At 37.0% G+C, this 14,977-nt stretch overlaps 2 protein-coding genes and 1 long non-coding RNA gene across 4 annotated transcripts in view; 1 reads left to right on the top strand and 2 right to left on the bottom strand.

Moving 5' to 3' along the window:
* mon2 (Mon2 homolog, regulator of endosome-to-Golgi trafficking) overlaps positions 1–10,944 on the bottom strand; it is a 38,198-nt gene extending 27,254 nt beyond the window's left edge. The window contains exons 1-23 of the mRNA XM_089862431.1: positions 10,384–10,944; positions 10,182–10,309; positions 9,984–10,115; positions 9,781–9,913; positions 8,954–9,054; positions 8,768–8,893; positions 8,388–8,710; positions 8,023–8,322; positions 7,646–7,945; positions 6,553–6,722; positions 6,292–6,491; positions 6,115–6,219; positions 5,690–5,844; positions 4,437–4,524; positions 4,259–4,360; positions 4,073–4,183; positions 3,829–4,004; positions 3,600–3,762; positions 2,967–3,257; positions 2,487–2,860; positions 1,820–2,183; positions 1,087–1,230; positions 316–444 (exon numbers count right to left, since the gene is read on the bottom strand). Of these exons, the coding sequence (XP_089718557.1) occupies positions 316–444; positions 1,087–1,230; positions 1,820–2,183; positions 2,487–2,860; positions 2,967–3,257; positions 3,600–3,762; positions 3,829–4,004; positions 4,073–4,183; positions 4,259–4,360; positions 4,437–4,524; positions 5,690–5,844; positions 6,115–6,219; positions 6,292–6,491; positions 6,553–6,722; positions 7,646–7,945; positions 8,023–8,322; positions 8,388–8,710; positions 8,768–8,893; positions 8,954–9,054; positions 9,781–9,913; positions 9,984–10,115; positions 10,182–10,309; positions 10,384–10,555 (4,287 nt within the window). The 5' untranslated portion in view covers positions 10,556–10,944. The remainder of the gene's footprint in view (positions 1–315; positions 445–1,086; positions 1,231–1,819; positions 2,184–2,486; positions 2,861–2,966; positions 3,258–3,599; positions 3,763–3,828; positions 4,005–4,072; positions 4,184–4,258; positions 4,361–4,436; positions 4,525–5,689; positions 5,845–6,114; positions 6,220–6,291; positions 6,492–6,552; positions 6,723–7,645; positions 7,946–8,022; positions 8,323–8,387; positions 8,711–8,767; positions 8,894–8,953; positions 9,055–9,780; positions 9,914–9,983; positions 10,116–10,181; positions 10,310–10,383) is intronic.
* Positions 10,945–12,030: 1,086 nt separating this feature from the next.
* Positions 12,031–14,710, top strand: LOC149588618 (uncharacterized). 2 transcript variants are annotated; one of them, XR_016379940.1, is made up of 5 exons: positions 12,031–12,168; positions 12,549–12,777; positions 12,849–12,954; positions 13,075–13,205; positions 13,290–14,710. It is a non-coding gene; the product is annotated as an uncharacterized LOC149588618 (long non-coding RNA). The 2 variants fall into 2 exon arrangements; XR_016379941.1 differs by having other exon boundaries at positions 13,054–13,205.
* LOC149588619 (uncharacterized) lies at positions 12,056–14,129 on the bottom strand. Its single transcript, XM_089862411.1, has 6 exons — positions 13,942–14,129; positions 13,713–13,865; positions 13,411–13,632; positions 13,148–13,330; positions 12,909–13,067; positions 12,056–12,762 (listed from the first exon to the last, which is right to left on the bottom strand). Exons 1-6 carry the CDS (start codon positions 14,127–14,129, stop codon positions 12,474–12,476), a joined length of 1,194 nt encoding a protein of 397 aa, XP_089718537.1. The 3' UTR covers positions 12,056–12,473.
* Positions 14,711–14,977: the final 267 nt, after the last annotated feature.

Raw genomic sequence — 14,977 nt, 5'->3', positions numbered from 1 at the left:
CACCATGAATGAGTCATTTCCCCAAGGGAATTTCTAGAACTACTGCCGCCATCTAGCAACGGTTTTAAAGCGCGGGAATTTCTAAAGCTACTGCCGCTATCTAGCGACGGTTTTAAAGCGCGGGAATTTCTAGAATTACTGCCGCCATCTAGCGACGGTTTTTAACGCGCGGGAATTTCTAGAGCTACTGCCGCCATCTAGCGACGGTTTTTAACGCGCGGGAATTTTGAATTTTATGATCGCAAGCGTTCGAACGCGTACTAAACCTTTGTTGCTTAAAACTATAATGAAAATAGGCATAAATTTCAAGCTTACCTTAACGATGGAATGCATGATATGATTTTGAATGACCGCTGGTCTGTGAGCCGTTTGTTGGTACAAGTTCAAAACCATCTGAAGACTTTTCTCTCCAAATGGCACAAAATTCATGGTAACCCAATCAGTCTAAACGTCGTAAATTAATAATTAAACTCTAAAATTAATTAAAAATTAATAGGACTGTGCGAGTATTCGAAAGATCGAATAATACTCGAAAATTTCGAATCGAGTATTCAATTCGAATGATCGAGTTTGCCATCTAGTATTCGTCGAGTATTCGAAAAAAAATTTCGAGTATTCGAAAAAAATTTCGAGTATTCGGTTGCATGCTAGGTGGCATGTAACATAGAAAAGGCAACCTTTAACTATAATTGTAGCTTGGAAAGCGCGGTAAATTAATTTATTATTAAACTAAACTGACTGTAGGGAGAATGGGAATAATTAAGAATTAATGAATTATTAATTTAATGATATGTTTTTGTTATTATTTGATTGAAAACCTGATTTTTTTTTAATATTCAAAATATTCGATTGAAATATTCGAACTCGGTTAGTATTCGATCGAGTATTCGATTGAAATATTCGAACTCGATTAGTATTCGAACGGAATTTTGATAAAATTTAATATTCGAAAAATACTCGAAAATTCGAGTATTCGATTCGAAAATTTTCGCAGTTTTGATATTCGATTCGTATTCGATTCGATTGAAAATTTCACTATTCGCACAGTCCTAAAAATTAACTATAAATAAGTGGTAATAAACGTACCATGGAGTTTTTAACGTTCTGTAGAAGTCTCGTTTGCAGTTTTCCATAAGGAGGAGCTCGGCAAGCGTAACAAGAAAATTGTAATAGCTGACTAAACAATGATGGCACCATCGTTTGGAGATTTTCTCCTCCAACTAAGACCTCCTAAAACAGACAAAGAGAAACAAAATTCAACGTTAAATTTCCTAAGTTTAACCACGGCCGATTTATCTCCAAACCGCGGCCGATTTATCTCCAAACCGCGGCCGATTTATCTCCAAAACTCGGCCGATTTATCTCCAAAACTCGGCCGATTTATCTCCAAAACTCGGCCGATTTATCTCCAAAACTCGGCCGATTTATCTCCAAAACTCGGCCGATTTATCTCCAAAACTCGGCCGATTTATCTCCAAAACTCGGCCGATTTATCTCCAAAACTCGGCCGATTTATCTCCAAAACTCGGCCGATTTATCTCCAAAACTCGGCCTATTTATCTCCAAACCGGGGCCTATTTATCTCCAAACCGGGGCCGATTTATCTCCAAACCGGGGCCTATTTATCTCCAAACCGGGGCCGATTTATCTCCAAACCGCGGCCGATTTATCTTCAAACCGCGGCCGATTTATCTCCAAACCGCGGCCGATTTATCTCCAACCGCGTCCAACTTATCTTTAACCGCGGCCATTTTTAGCCAAGCCCTCTCTATTTACATCAACCTAATCAATAATTATACTAAAATTTATATTCTCTTACTTTCTGTAGGACATCCATGGCTTGCAAAACTGAATCTTGCAGTGGCGAAAGCACTACTTCCGTTAATGAGGGCAAAATAAAAGGGGAAGCTTCTCCATAGACGGGGACAGCAACCGCATTTTGCAAGACAGTCGAGAGTTTTTGAAAGTCGGAAGCGACGAACCTCCCTTTAATATGATGTAATAAATAGGGGAAGATTTGAATCAGGGCGGTTAGGAAAGGTTGCGATGGAATGTAAAGGGCGGAGAAGTCGTTTTTGGCATGAACATCGGCAATAACTACATCGGGAGGCGGTTTGGTACTCTCTATTCCAATATTATACCAAACTTTCCAGGCTGCTGTCCACATAATATTAGAATCACCGCTAAAAATGATAAGAAATGTTTAATTAAATTAAACTTATTAATTAGCCTTATTCCTGATCAGCGCCACCTACCCATAGCGGCGACTTTGAGAACTACTGTAAGCGGCAAGCCAATCAGATGTCGCTAAAATCTGGTGACGTCACTGACTGGCACTCTCGGGTCTTACCAAAAATGACGTCACCAGATTTTAGCGACTTCTGATTGGCTTGCCGCTTACAGTAGTTCTCAAAGTCGCCGCTATGGGTAGATGGCGCTGATCAGGAATAAGGCTAATTAAAGTAAAAACTAAAATCAATAATTACACTGAAGTTGTCTCGTCTTTTTCTTCCTTCGGTATTTGATCTTTTGATTCTGGATATTTTGTAATATTTAGAATCTCTTGAAAACTTTTCAGAGCCGATAAGGAGACTTCGTTATTCTTGCTTAACGCCGCGGTATCGATAAACTGCAAAAGCAAAGTCCAAGCTCTTGGAAAATCGCCTAATTTCTGAAGAACGTAACGTTTGGTATGGAAGACCCTGGCAACTCCGGAAAGAGTCAGCACTTGCGTTTCGGCCCATTGTTTTTGAGCCGTATTGCGAGAATGGTGGATTAGAATATTGCCACCTTCCGATATCTTATCAGTTGACGCCGTTCCTGACAAACTTTTAACTCGATCCAATAAAGGAAACAAAACCTGAGAAGTTGGTTGATAAAACCGCGCTTTTTAATTTGTAATAACGATTAAACTATCGTTCTAAGTTTAATTATAATTAATTACGGAATCTTAAAGGTTTACTTACTTGCCAAAGAACAGCTTGCCACGTTGTTTGTTTCAATAGAGAGCCATGGGCGCTAATTGTCGAGAAAAGCGTTTGACCGGCACTTTTTCTAACAGCTGGTCGCGAATCAACGCAAAGATCGCCTAAACGAGAGAAAAGGCACATCCAAAGAGCGTCAAAAGGCGGAATGGAAGAAGCCGAGTTTGAGGGAGGAGATATTTGAGCGTCAGAATCAAATTCCACCAATTTTTCCTCTTCCAAATTCTTGCTGATTCGTTCTTGATTTTGAAATAAATGATCGGCAATATTCCACTGAAAATACAAACGAATTAAATTGATTTTTAAATTAATAAACAAGATGGCCCCGGCCAGATGAACGTTTTGCGCGAACATTAAGTTACGCCGCCTATGAGGTGTGACGTGAACTACAAGAGAGCCTTTCATTTGAATTCAAATAAATTACATTATGAGGTGTAACAGAACTAAAAGAGAATTTTGAGTGGAAAATTTTAAATGCGGGAGCTTTATTTATAAAGAAACGCGTCAGTTCACACCAAAAAATGGGAAAGAAAGGGGGAGGGAAAGGCGCCCAGCCGCAAGAGGCCGGAACAATCGTTTTCTAGCCCTAAATGGCGCAAAATGAAAAATACAAACCAGAAGTCCAATGGCTGTCAAGGAAACATTCAACTCTTGATTTTGAGAACCAAATTTTGCGGCAGTTTCCACACACAATTCCAAACAAGTGCAAGGCATGATGGTTAAGTAATCAGCCACCACAAGCTGAAGGCATTGAAAGGCCGAACGAATTAAGGCTTCACTGTAAAAACAAATTACAGTACGAAAATTAGATCATTAAAAGTATAATTAATTAGATAATAATTACCCATGGGCTTCGGAAACGGCTCCAATAATCACTAAAACGTGATACCAACCACTTGATATCGATTCACCATTATTTTGCAAGACTTGAAGCGTACATTCCAATTGTTTTTGCCTAATATCAGCGTGTCCAATGTTCGATAGCTCTTGTAATGGAACCAATAGTATGTTTTGCATACGCTAATTACGAGAAAAATAATTAAAAACTTAGCTACTTAATTTAAATTAACACTATTAATTAAACTAACCATATTTTTCTTTAAAGGAGGATCAAAATCATGATTCAAAGCGGCTTTTATCAGATAAGTTACGGCTTCAGCACCCCATTCCCTCATACGAATATGAGGATGATGACAAACCTTCATTTAATTAATTAATTAATTAATGATTAATTTACGCGTTAAAGTTAATTATTTTATAAATTAAATACTGACTTCCAATAAATGATTCGTTATAGGTTTCCAAAGAACTTGAACCCGGGATAAATTAACTAATCCTGTTTCTAAGAGTTTTGCAACAGCAAACAACGATGGTTCCTTTAAAATTTCCCCGTAATTATAATTAATTCAAGTAATTAACTTAGTTTAAATTAACTAAATAAGGGAAACGCACCCTATTTGTATAAGCCAATTCCATAGATTCCGCCGATAACTGACATAAAGCGTCAATTAAATGATGTAAAGCGACATCGTCCAAGTACCTTTTTATAAGTTACGGAGGAAAATATAATAAAAGAATACGTCTATTTCTTAATTTGATAATTTCCCCAACTAATCTAATCTAACATTTAAAAGAGTTCTTAAGCCTGATTTTGATTAATTAGAAATATTAGTAAATACCAGGAGAATATAGGGAAGGAATAAACAAGAACATAGCGTGCTTAAAAAAATTAATAATCTCTTTCTTTTCGTTTTTTATAGCTTTGTCTTTGTCGGAAAAACGTGAGTGACACTTACTGAGTAGTATGAAAGACGCGTGATAGGGTGCCTGCCAAGGGTACGTAACTAGACGGAACAACAGAAGACAAAAAAAATAAAAACAGAATATTGAAAAAAGGTGCGAGCGGTTAGCCAGGTGCTTTTTGCGTGTTTTTAAATCATTAATTACTACAATTAACCTTTATCTTCCGAATTAATTAACATTTAAAGCAACTCATTAATGAAAAGCTTAAGTTTATTAAGGCCAATCAATCATGACACGAGAGATTAAATAAAAACATTTAAGGGAATAAAGGCGCGTCACGGAAAAACGCCTCAATTTTGTAAGTTTTAAAATTTAAATAAAATTGAGTTATTTTAATCGTTTTCACATTAATTTTTCTCCGTAAATCCCTTAAATATTTTTATTTCAACCATCTTATATTTAAAATTTCAATAATAAACTAATTATATTAAAAATTAATTGAATTTTCCCAGGTAACCACTTTGAACCTCGTTAAATTTAAAATTCTAAGCCTTCTTAACGTTATTTAGTTAAAATTCAATTCATGCGACACAATTTTATTTCAAGCCCTTTTTTTGCGATAAAAACGTAAAATTTCAAGCAAAAACAGCGGTAGAAAAGCAAAGTTTTAGAATTAAATAAAAACCCAAGGCAGGCAAAAGAAAATATATAACGTAGGACGGAAAAATATTAATAGATTAGAAAGAAACCAAATAGCTAATTAGTAATTAGCGTTTTCTAATTATTAGAAGGTGCATTAATTAATTAATTAATTAATTAATATAAAAATAATCGATAAAGAATAATTTAAATTAAGTATAATTATTAATATTGAACACTTTAAGTAAGAGAGAAAAAGGGGGGGAATTGAGATCATTTTTCTCACTTGTAAAATTTTCTCTAAAATTAAAAATAAAACTTACTGAGAGCTTTCGAAGAGACGAGACAACATGGCGGATAAAACGGGTAAATCAGCCATAATCGCGGTAGTTATAGTGGCATTAGCCGCCTCATTACTACGACTCGCTTTTAAACTACCTCCGGTTGATGGTTTTAATCCCAAAATCCAAACCAAATGCTGGAAAAATACTCAAAAATTAATTAATTAGTTACAAAATTAATTAATTTAAATTCAGGGTTCATAGAACTATTAGAAAACCGATTTCCCGGACCTTATGACCCTACAAAGTAATGCTGATAACAATTAGAGTGGTTTTTTTTTTATAGCTGAAGCAACCCCTTCGGAGCAAATTAAATTACTCAAACCTCCCAATTTTCCCTGAATTTTCCTTGAGTTTTTGGTCAAAAATTTATTTCCAGGTTCGTATGAACCCTGTTAATTACATACTTGTAAAGTTGTCAAAACTAAATGCCAAGCGGAGCCCAAAATGGCGCCGTGACAATGAGCCAGACTTAAAATTGATCTCATGCATTGAAGATTCTTAGCCGTTAACTGAAAAAGTACTTGATTAATTTAATTTAATTAAACTTCTATTAATATAAGTTTATTTTCTCTTTGTACTACCATAACTGGTCCTTGTTGAGCCCCCAAAGGCAATGAAGCCGTAGGTAAGGCAGTACCAACTGCCACAACTTGTTGTCGGTGTTCGTGAGGATCATTTCCTCCTAAATACAAACCTAAAGAAGGTTGACCAATCGTCGCGCTCGGTGGATTCAAATTTAGAGCCGGTGTACTGTAATCGTGGCTACCACTTCGCCCATGACCTGAAATTAACATTAATTAAACCATTCTGAAGCTCAGCAAGAACCAATGTGTAATCTTTACCTTTTGGTATTGCGGAATTTAACACGGTTAACGTGTAATGAGGAGGTAAGGACGCTTTACACATAGCCGTTATAAAAGCGTCTCTAGGTGTTGTTAAATTTAATGAACCACACAGATTCGTATAAGTTTGCAATGTTTTAAGAATATTTTCCGTTGTTGTTTCATCAGTACTAGTATAAATCCAATTTAATTATTAAAATAAGTAAATAGAACTTAATTAATGAGTTTAAACCGGGTTGCCACGAAATTTTCATAATTCCCCGACGTCTACACGTTTTTCCCGACGTCTACACGTTTTTGCCGACGCCTACACGTTTTTCCCGCCGCCTACACGTTTTTCCCGCCGCCTACACGTTTTTCCCGACGCCTACACGTTTTTCCCGACGCCTACACGTTTTTCCCGACGCCTACACGTTTTTCCCGACGCCTACACGTTTTCCCCGACGCCAACACGTTTTCCCCGACGCCAACACGTTTTCCCCGACGCCTACACGTTTTCCCCGACGCCTACACGTTTTCCCCGACGCCTACACGTTTTCCCCGACGCCTACACGTTTTCCCCGACGCCAACACGTTTTCCCCGACGCCTACACGTTTTCCCCGACGTCTAGACGTTTTCCCCGCCGCCTACACGTTTTCCCCGACGCCTACACGTTTTCCACGACGCCTACAAGTTTTCCACGACGCCTACAAGTTTTCCCCCGACGCCTACAAGTTTCCCCCGACGCCTACAAGTTTCCCCCGACGCCTACAAGTTTCCCCCGACGCCTACAAGTTTCCCCCGACGCCTACAGGATTTTACCGACGCCTACAGGATTTTCCCGACGCCTACAGGATTTTCCCGACGCCTATACGTTTTTCCCGACGCCTATACGTTTTTCCCGACGCCTATACGTTTTTCCCGACGCCTTACACGTTTTTCCCGACGCCTACACGTTTTTCCCGACGCCTACACGTTTCTCCCGACGCCTACACGTTTCTCCCGACGCCTACACGTTTCTCCCGACGCCTACACGTTTCTCCCGACGCCTACAGGTTTTCCCCGACTTCTACAGGTTTTCCCTAATCTGTGGCAACCCTGTTGATTAATTACCTCGCGTCTAAAAGCATCGAAAACGCGGCTAATAACCCACACCAAGATGAATTAATAAGCTGTTTATGCAAAGTATTTTGATCATCGCCTTCTACATTATTATCTTCACTTGTTTGGTTCTTATTTTGTTCGTTTACAAGTTTTTCATCCACTTCCGCCGTAGAGTCTAACCTTTCTACATTATCACTTGTAATTATGACATCAATTGCTCTAACCACTTCCAAGAGACAAGCAAAGGCCACAGAGACGCTGTAACCTTCCGGTACAGTTGGAGATTCTAATTTATCCAAATGTTCAGAGCTGGAATTGAATTTAAAATCTCTAAATAATTAAGAATAAAGTTTAAACAACTGAAATTCATTGACGTAAGAGCTCACAATGTCGGTCTCGTGGTTCCGGGTGAGCAAACTACGACTACGGGTAGCCAAACTCCGCGATAAAGGAAAGCGGGTTGAGGGGTAACACCCGGACCAACTGGCATCCCAGCCAATAAAGTCGGGGGTTGTCCTTGAGTCACGGTTGTAGGTGGAGTTGAACCACCGCTTAATGAACCCGCCACGCTAGGGTTCAAAGTTGGACTAACAAAACTAGCCTGAACAAAAGTCCCCAAAGAATTCACAATGTCTTGGAAAATCTTTGTGCTATGAGCTTTCATATCGTAACTTTCGCAAAAAGACCTTAAAAATAGATCGAATTATTCGGGATAAGGTCTAATTACGTCTAAAATTTCAAAAGCCTATACCTAATTAGTTCAGGTTGAACGCAAAGTTTATGGAGAACTTCAACGGCTAAGGCTCTTTGCCATTGAGGCTTATCACCTTCTAAAAACTTGACCACTAACGAGAGAAATATCTCACACTCGGTTATTAACATGCTGTAATATTTCTGGATTAATATCGCCACGATTCTTAGCAATCTCATGGAAATGGGGAAATAAGGCTTATCAGCGGGAGCCGCTTGTTGCCCAGCCATTTGCATTCCTTGACGATATTTAATGTTTGGTGAAAAGAGTTTGATGACCAATGGACAAACTCGCTCCTTTAAAAGGAAGCTAAACTCTGGATGCTGAAAATTTTAATTAATTAAATTTCAGTTGATTAAGTTAATTTAATTTCAATGTACATTTCTAAAAACAGCTGGAAATTTAGTCAAGATTGATTCCAAAAGTTCCAAACCAAAAGTACGGGTCATTTCAGTTAAACCAGTCAACCAAACTGGTTGGTCAGCATTTACCATTTGAACTAGGTCCTAAAAATAATGCCTATTTGTAACTATAATTTTATCAGGGATTAAAAACTATCCTTGTACCTGAAATAACAAAAACCCATCCGCAGCGCAAGGTCTAAGAGACTTAGGAGGACTCCTACTCAAAGATTTGAGTTCCTCAACATTTAAAGGCTCTAATTTGTCTACAAAATGGTTTTATTATTATTGGAATTGAGTTTCAATTCAAATAGTTCACTCAAAAATGAGTTTCAATTCAAACAGTTTTCAAAATTGAGTTTCAATTCAAAGAGTTCACTCAAAATTGAGTTTCAATTCAAAGAGTTCACTCAAAATTGAGTTTCAATTCAAAGAGTTCACTCAAAATTGAGCTTCAACTCAAACAGTTCTCAAAATTGAGTTTCAATTCAAAGAGTTCTCAAAATTGAGTTTCAATTCAAACATTTCACTCAAAATTGAGTTTCAATTCAAACAGTTCTCAAAATTGAGTTTCAATTCAAACAGTTCTCAAAATTGAGTTTCAATTCAAACAGTTCTCAAAATTGAGTTTCAATTCAAACAGTTCACTCAAAATTGAGTTTCAATTCAAACAGTTTTCAAAATTGAGTTTGCATTCAAACAGTTTTCAAAATTGAGTTTGCATTCAAACAGTTTTCAAAATTGAGTTTCCATTCAAACAGTTTTCAAAATTGAGTTTCAATTCAAAGAGTTCACTCAAAATTGAGTTTCAATTCAAACAGCTCTCAAAATTGAGTTTCAATTCAAACCGTTCACTCAAAATTGAGTTTCAATTCAAACAGTTCACTCAAAATTGAGTTTCAATTCAAACAGTTCACTCAAAATTGAGTTTCAATTCAAACAGTTCACTCAAAATTGAGTTTCAATTCAAACAGTTCACTCAAAATAAGCACCTTCATTAGGTGTATTGTCTTCATTCTGAACTCTTTCAAAGACTGAAGTTACTAGATGTCGGACTGTGGCTGAAGCAGTGTTTATAGTAGTACTGTTCTTAGTAAAATGCAGTCTGAAGCATAACACTAATGCCTATTTATTAACCATTAAATTATTGTTACTAAAAATTGTATACAAATTAAACAAGATATACTATTTTCACCTTAGATAATGTTTCCCCCTGAACAATAACATTAGTGCTTAATAATAGCGTAACAGTTTGTAAAAGTTTTAACTCTTCAACACCAGCTTCCATTAAATTCCACAGACAAGTTATAATATTGGGAGCGGCCATCTGAAATATTTTTTTTTATTTCCCCAGCCTCAAAAACCCGACCAATAAATGAATATTGAAACATACAGAAGACACAGCTTCGTAGGTAATTAGCCTCTGAATTCCCGTCAAACAAATCTGAACAATTTTAGGTATTTTCGTATCACATCCCAAGAAAAATGGTTCTAAGATTTCGGGGCTTTCCGAGAGTAGAGCTGCGAATGGATGGATTAACTGACTTAGGGCATGCTATGACGGACTTTCCTAAAATTATCAAAATTGTATCTACCTAATCTCAAGTCATCGTGTTTTGTAGAAGCATTTCGAACTTTAACAATGCCAGCTTCAGCGGCTTCTTTAAGAGGAGGTAGCTTCTTACGTACCTCTGTTGAAAGAAGTCTGAGATCATTTTGAAGATTGTCGAGTAGTCGTTTCTCGACGGGGGTTCGTTCGCGAGTCATTTTGAATTTACTTTTATCGAGACAAATAAATCTTAAGCCTACATTGAATTATTAACGTTATTCCTTAAGCTTCTATAAAAATATTATTGACAATTTCAACATGATTGATGAAATGAATTGACAAGTGAACTCGGCAGAAGCCTTGGCCTTTAAACCGGGAAAACGGGGCTAAGATATAGACATCAGACAAAAATAGACGGTAAAGACTCGATTTACAACCTAGTTCTTGACTTTTTCGTACAAAATAAACTTACGCGCGATTTACTTCGATATATTTAACAATAAAAATTAAAGGTACCACATTTTAATTAGTAAATTCGGACTTCGAAGCGAATAAAGTTAACGACCGAACCAAACGTGAAGCTACCAATTACCGGAAGTAACCTGAAACAGGCCATTTCTATGAAATCTCAGGCGCTTTTGCCATCTAGGCAGGGCCGGAAATAAGCACAGGACACTGGACATTGTCCAATAAAATTTCAAAATGTCCCATAATTTTTTTAAAACCTAAGGGGGTCACTGGACAGTTTGACCAATAAATTTTCCGAAGTTTTGATAGCTTGACTATGGAAATGCGATACTATTTTTGCATACTCCAGTGGACAATGTCCTATAAATTTTTCAGTCAAACAGGGGGGTCACTGGACACATGTCCTATAAGAAATTTTTCTTATTTCCTGCCCTGCATCTAGGGGCTTTTCTCGGCGCGTTGCCTACGTTAATCAAGGCCTGTGCGCGGCGCCGATTTTTATTTTTATTTTGGCAATTTAAGTTGCCAAATTCTCTCACCTGAGGCGCTATTAGCTGGACCCGAGGCGCTAATCAGGCTGGGAAATAAGCACATTTATTTAACTAGTCCTTGGGACCAGTGACCCCCCCCCTAATGTGCTAAATAATAAACTGGTCTCCGGACTGGTCCCAGCCTTTGTTCTCCTATAGATTTGCAATTAATAAACTGGTCCCGAGGACCAGTAACCCCCACTTTTTGAATTAAAAAACTAGTCCTAGCAATTAATAAACTGGTTTTGGACCAGAGGAAGGGTGCTATTTCCCAGACTGGCGCTAATAGCTGGACCTAAATAGTTTGAAACGAAGGATATATGTTCTGAACTCAATGGGTGAAATTTGCTGGCACGGGGCATGGGCTTTGATTGAAATATACATACCTCAAAAATATTCACCCCCTCCCCCCCAAACCCGCATCATCTCTCGGCATCGCTTCGGGGGGGGGGGGCGGTGAAGGTAAAATAGGAATGTTTGGTTTATACTATAAGCTTGAGAAAAGCGGGGACATGGGGACGGAAAGAGATATATATTTGAGAAAAAAAAAGTTTTTAAAAATGCAACTGAACCGTAGGCCTACCTCGCAGCGAAACCGGGATCAGACTTGTTGGACCTATCGGTTTGCAGCCAGCAGTTCTACACTCCTAATGCATGCGTGGAAACGAAAAAAATTTTAAAAACCCAATAATACTATAGTTAATATAATATTAATCAGCCTTTTTTTTTCATTTCAGTATTTTTTATTTAAATATATATTATAAATCATTTTGGCAAATTAGTTTAAATTTTACGAGAATATTTCATCATTTCTTCCCCCAAAGGAAAAAATTGTAAGCTTAAATTTCTCTTTCATTTTTTTTAAATACGCTTAAATTTGTAAAAAAGTTAAAATTTGTAAAAAAGTTAAAATTTTTAACTGGGCTATATTTTTTTAAAAACTAAAATAATAATAAACAATAAATAAATAAAAGAAACCAAATTAAAATCAAAAAAGCGCTCGAAACTTGAAAAATAAAGCAAAAACACTAACAGCAAGCGAACCTACGTTTTTTTTAAATAATTATTTAAACTCTATAGTTCAAAAACTGTAGGGGTGGAAAACGGGGAGGGGGGAATAATAATTTAATGAACTTTTTTATTTGCTGTTAATCCTAGTTTTCACCTTTAACAAATTGTCACCTTTTAAAAGGTTTATCCATTTACCATGCAGGTGTTTGCTCGGCCTATCAATGTGAAATTCTTCAGCAATTTTGTACCATGAACCAAGTCCATATTTTTCCACACCCAGAACCAAACGTTCTTCTTCATCGCCAGTCCAAGCTTTCCTTTTTTCTATAGCCTTTTCTTTATCGTCGTGAACGACAGGTTTCGCAGGACATTGTTCTTGCTTAGCTTTGGCAGCTGTGTTTGGTACAGCTTTGGTTCTAAAAAAAACATGTGTAGGAAATTATGAAGCGTCCTAAACAGTTACAGTTTTACACATTAATTTCGTTCACATTAAATACCGCAGAGCCCGTTGGCGTTATTCTAATTTGAAATTAAAATTAAAAGCACTGGACTCAATATTGACCTTTCTACGTGTGACACTGGACTTCTAGAGCACCTATCAATCTCAGGTGACAATTGGTTTTCTCTTGTAGCAGATAGAAAATCGTCACCATCATCATCTTGAAACACTCTCTTTTTAATAACATGCCCACAATTTTCACATTTAGAAATTTTTCTTTTTCTAAAAGTGAATTTTAAACCAAGACAACATTATAAAATTGTGGTGCACTTTGAACACGTGACACTGGACTCAATATTGACCTTTGCACGTGTGACACTGGACTCAACATTGGACTTCTAGAGCACCTAGCAATCTCAGGTGACAATTGGTTTTTTCTTGTAGAGGATAGAAAATCATCATCATCATCATCCTGAAACACTTTCTTCCTCTTTTTTAAAACAGATCCAAAGTCATTGTCTTCAGATTTAGAAATGTTTCTTTTCCTAAAAGTGAATTTTAAACCAAGACAACATTATAAAATTGTGGTGCACTTTGAACACGTGACACTGGACCCAATATTGACCTTTGCACCTGTGACACTGGACTCAATATTGCCCTCTGCACGGGTGAAGTTGAATTTTCCACAGGGCTTTTACTCCACAAATCAGCCGAAGAAGTAAATGGACGGCCTGGACTTCTAGAGCACCTAGCCATCTCGGCTGAATCATCATCATCATCTTGAAACAATTTCTTCCTCTTTTTTAAAACAGATCCAAAGTCATTGTCTTCACGTTTAAAAATTTTCCTAAAAGTGAATTTTAAACCAAGACAACATTATAAAATTGTGGTGCACTTTGTACACGTGACACTGGACCCAATATTGACCTTTGTACTGGTGACACTGTGCGCTCAGATGAAGTTAACACGTATACTGGACAACCAGGTGTTAGCCTTCCATAATCACTGTCATGAAAATCTGTTCTTATATTTTCACCCTTTAAAAGATTGTCAAATGCTTCTTCACATTTAGATTTTTTTCTAAAAGTGAATTTTAAACCAAGACAACATTATAAAATTGTGGGGGAAGCCAAAATAGATTTCTAACTCTACTTACTTCTTTGGTGGTGTAATTGGAACAGTATATAAGGGAAGCATTTTCTTCTTCTTGGGGGTAGTGACAAATTTCCTGTCTTCCCTTTCAAATTGTTCCTCTTTATAAACCTCACGGCCCAATGCCCTATTAACCATTCGGATGACTCGTTGGGATGGTTTATGTCCTAATTTCTTGGAATGTTTTTCCATTTTTGAAAGGGGAATTCCAGTTGGTGTTGTTAGTTTAACCAGTGTGACCAAGGCTTACCTAAAGTACATTTAATTTCCAAATTATACATATACATTAATAATTTTAATTGAAGTACAGTAGTACACTTATTTAAATGTATAAAGATATTTAATTCGCGATGAAATCTTCAAATTTAAAAACAAACATTTTCATTGAGAAAATTGAGAGAGACTTGCCAAAAAATTTAAACTTTCCAAAAAATTTAAACTTTCTGAAATACGACCAAGACCGTCGCGGATAGTAAGAAAACGTTTTAAAAATTTCCGAAGACCTTTCTTTATTAAAAGTGGGCTATGGTTTAATAAAGAAATGGGACAAGGCTTAGGGCAACTGGCCTCGTGTTCTAAAATTCTCTCGGCGGGACCTGAGTTCCGAAATCTACCGCTTTATATCTAAATTAATTACGTACCCCGCTTAATAGCTAATAATAATAAGCCCTAAACTAATTATTAAGGGATTCTCTCTTGACCAGCATCTCGTTGTAAAATTTTATTTGTGGTACTTGATTTTCAATAAATAAATAAAATTTACTAACATTTAACACAGTCTAATTAATTTAAATACTTTAAATAAAATAAATAATTTAAGGGGGGCTAGATGAGTTTGGATTATAGGAAAGGTTAGGCTTACGGACTGTTAAAGCACCACGAGGCGAAGCAATGGCAGCCAAGTATGTTGAAGAGCTTGGAATTCAGCTTGCGTCCAAGGGAAAAACGATCAGCGAAATGGCGAAACGATCAAGAATCAACTTCAAACCCCGGGGTCACGATCAGCTGAGCTGGAAAGGTTGTTCCAAGCGACCTCGACT

This window comes from Phalangium opilio, unplaced genomic scaffold, assembly GCF_054372755.1.
Source record: "Phalangium opilio isolate 3A_F unplaced genomic scaffold, DU_Popi_V2 ptg000540l_1, whole genome shotgun sequence".
NCBI classification, from domain to species: domain Eukaryota; kingdom Metazoa; phylum Arthropoda; class Arachnida; order Opiliones; family Phalangiidae; genus Phalangium; species Phalangium opilio.
This window is presented reverse-complemented; position numbering and strand designations above follow the sequence as displayed.

Coding starts and splice junctions, on each gene's coding strand:
- LOC149588619 (XM_089862411.1), bottom strand. CDS start 14,129: ATGGAAAAACATTCCAAGAAATTAGGACATAAACCATCCCAACGAGTC. Junction 13,331..13,410: donor CCAGTGTCACAGGTGCAAAG/GTCAATATTGGG, acceptor ATTCACTTTTAG/GAAAAGAAACATTTCTAAAT. Junction 13,068..13,147: donor CCAGTGTCACACGTGCAAAG/GTCAATATTGAG, acceptor ATTCACTTTTAG/AAAAAGAAAAATTTCTAAAT.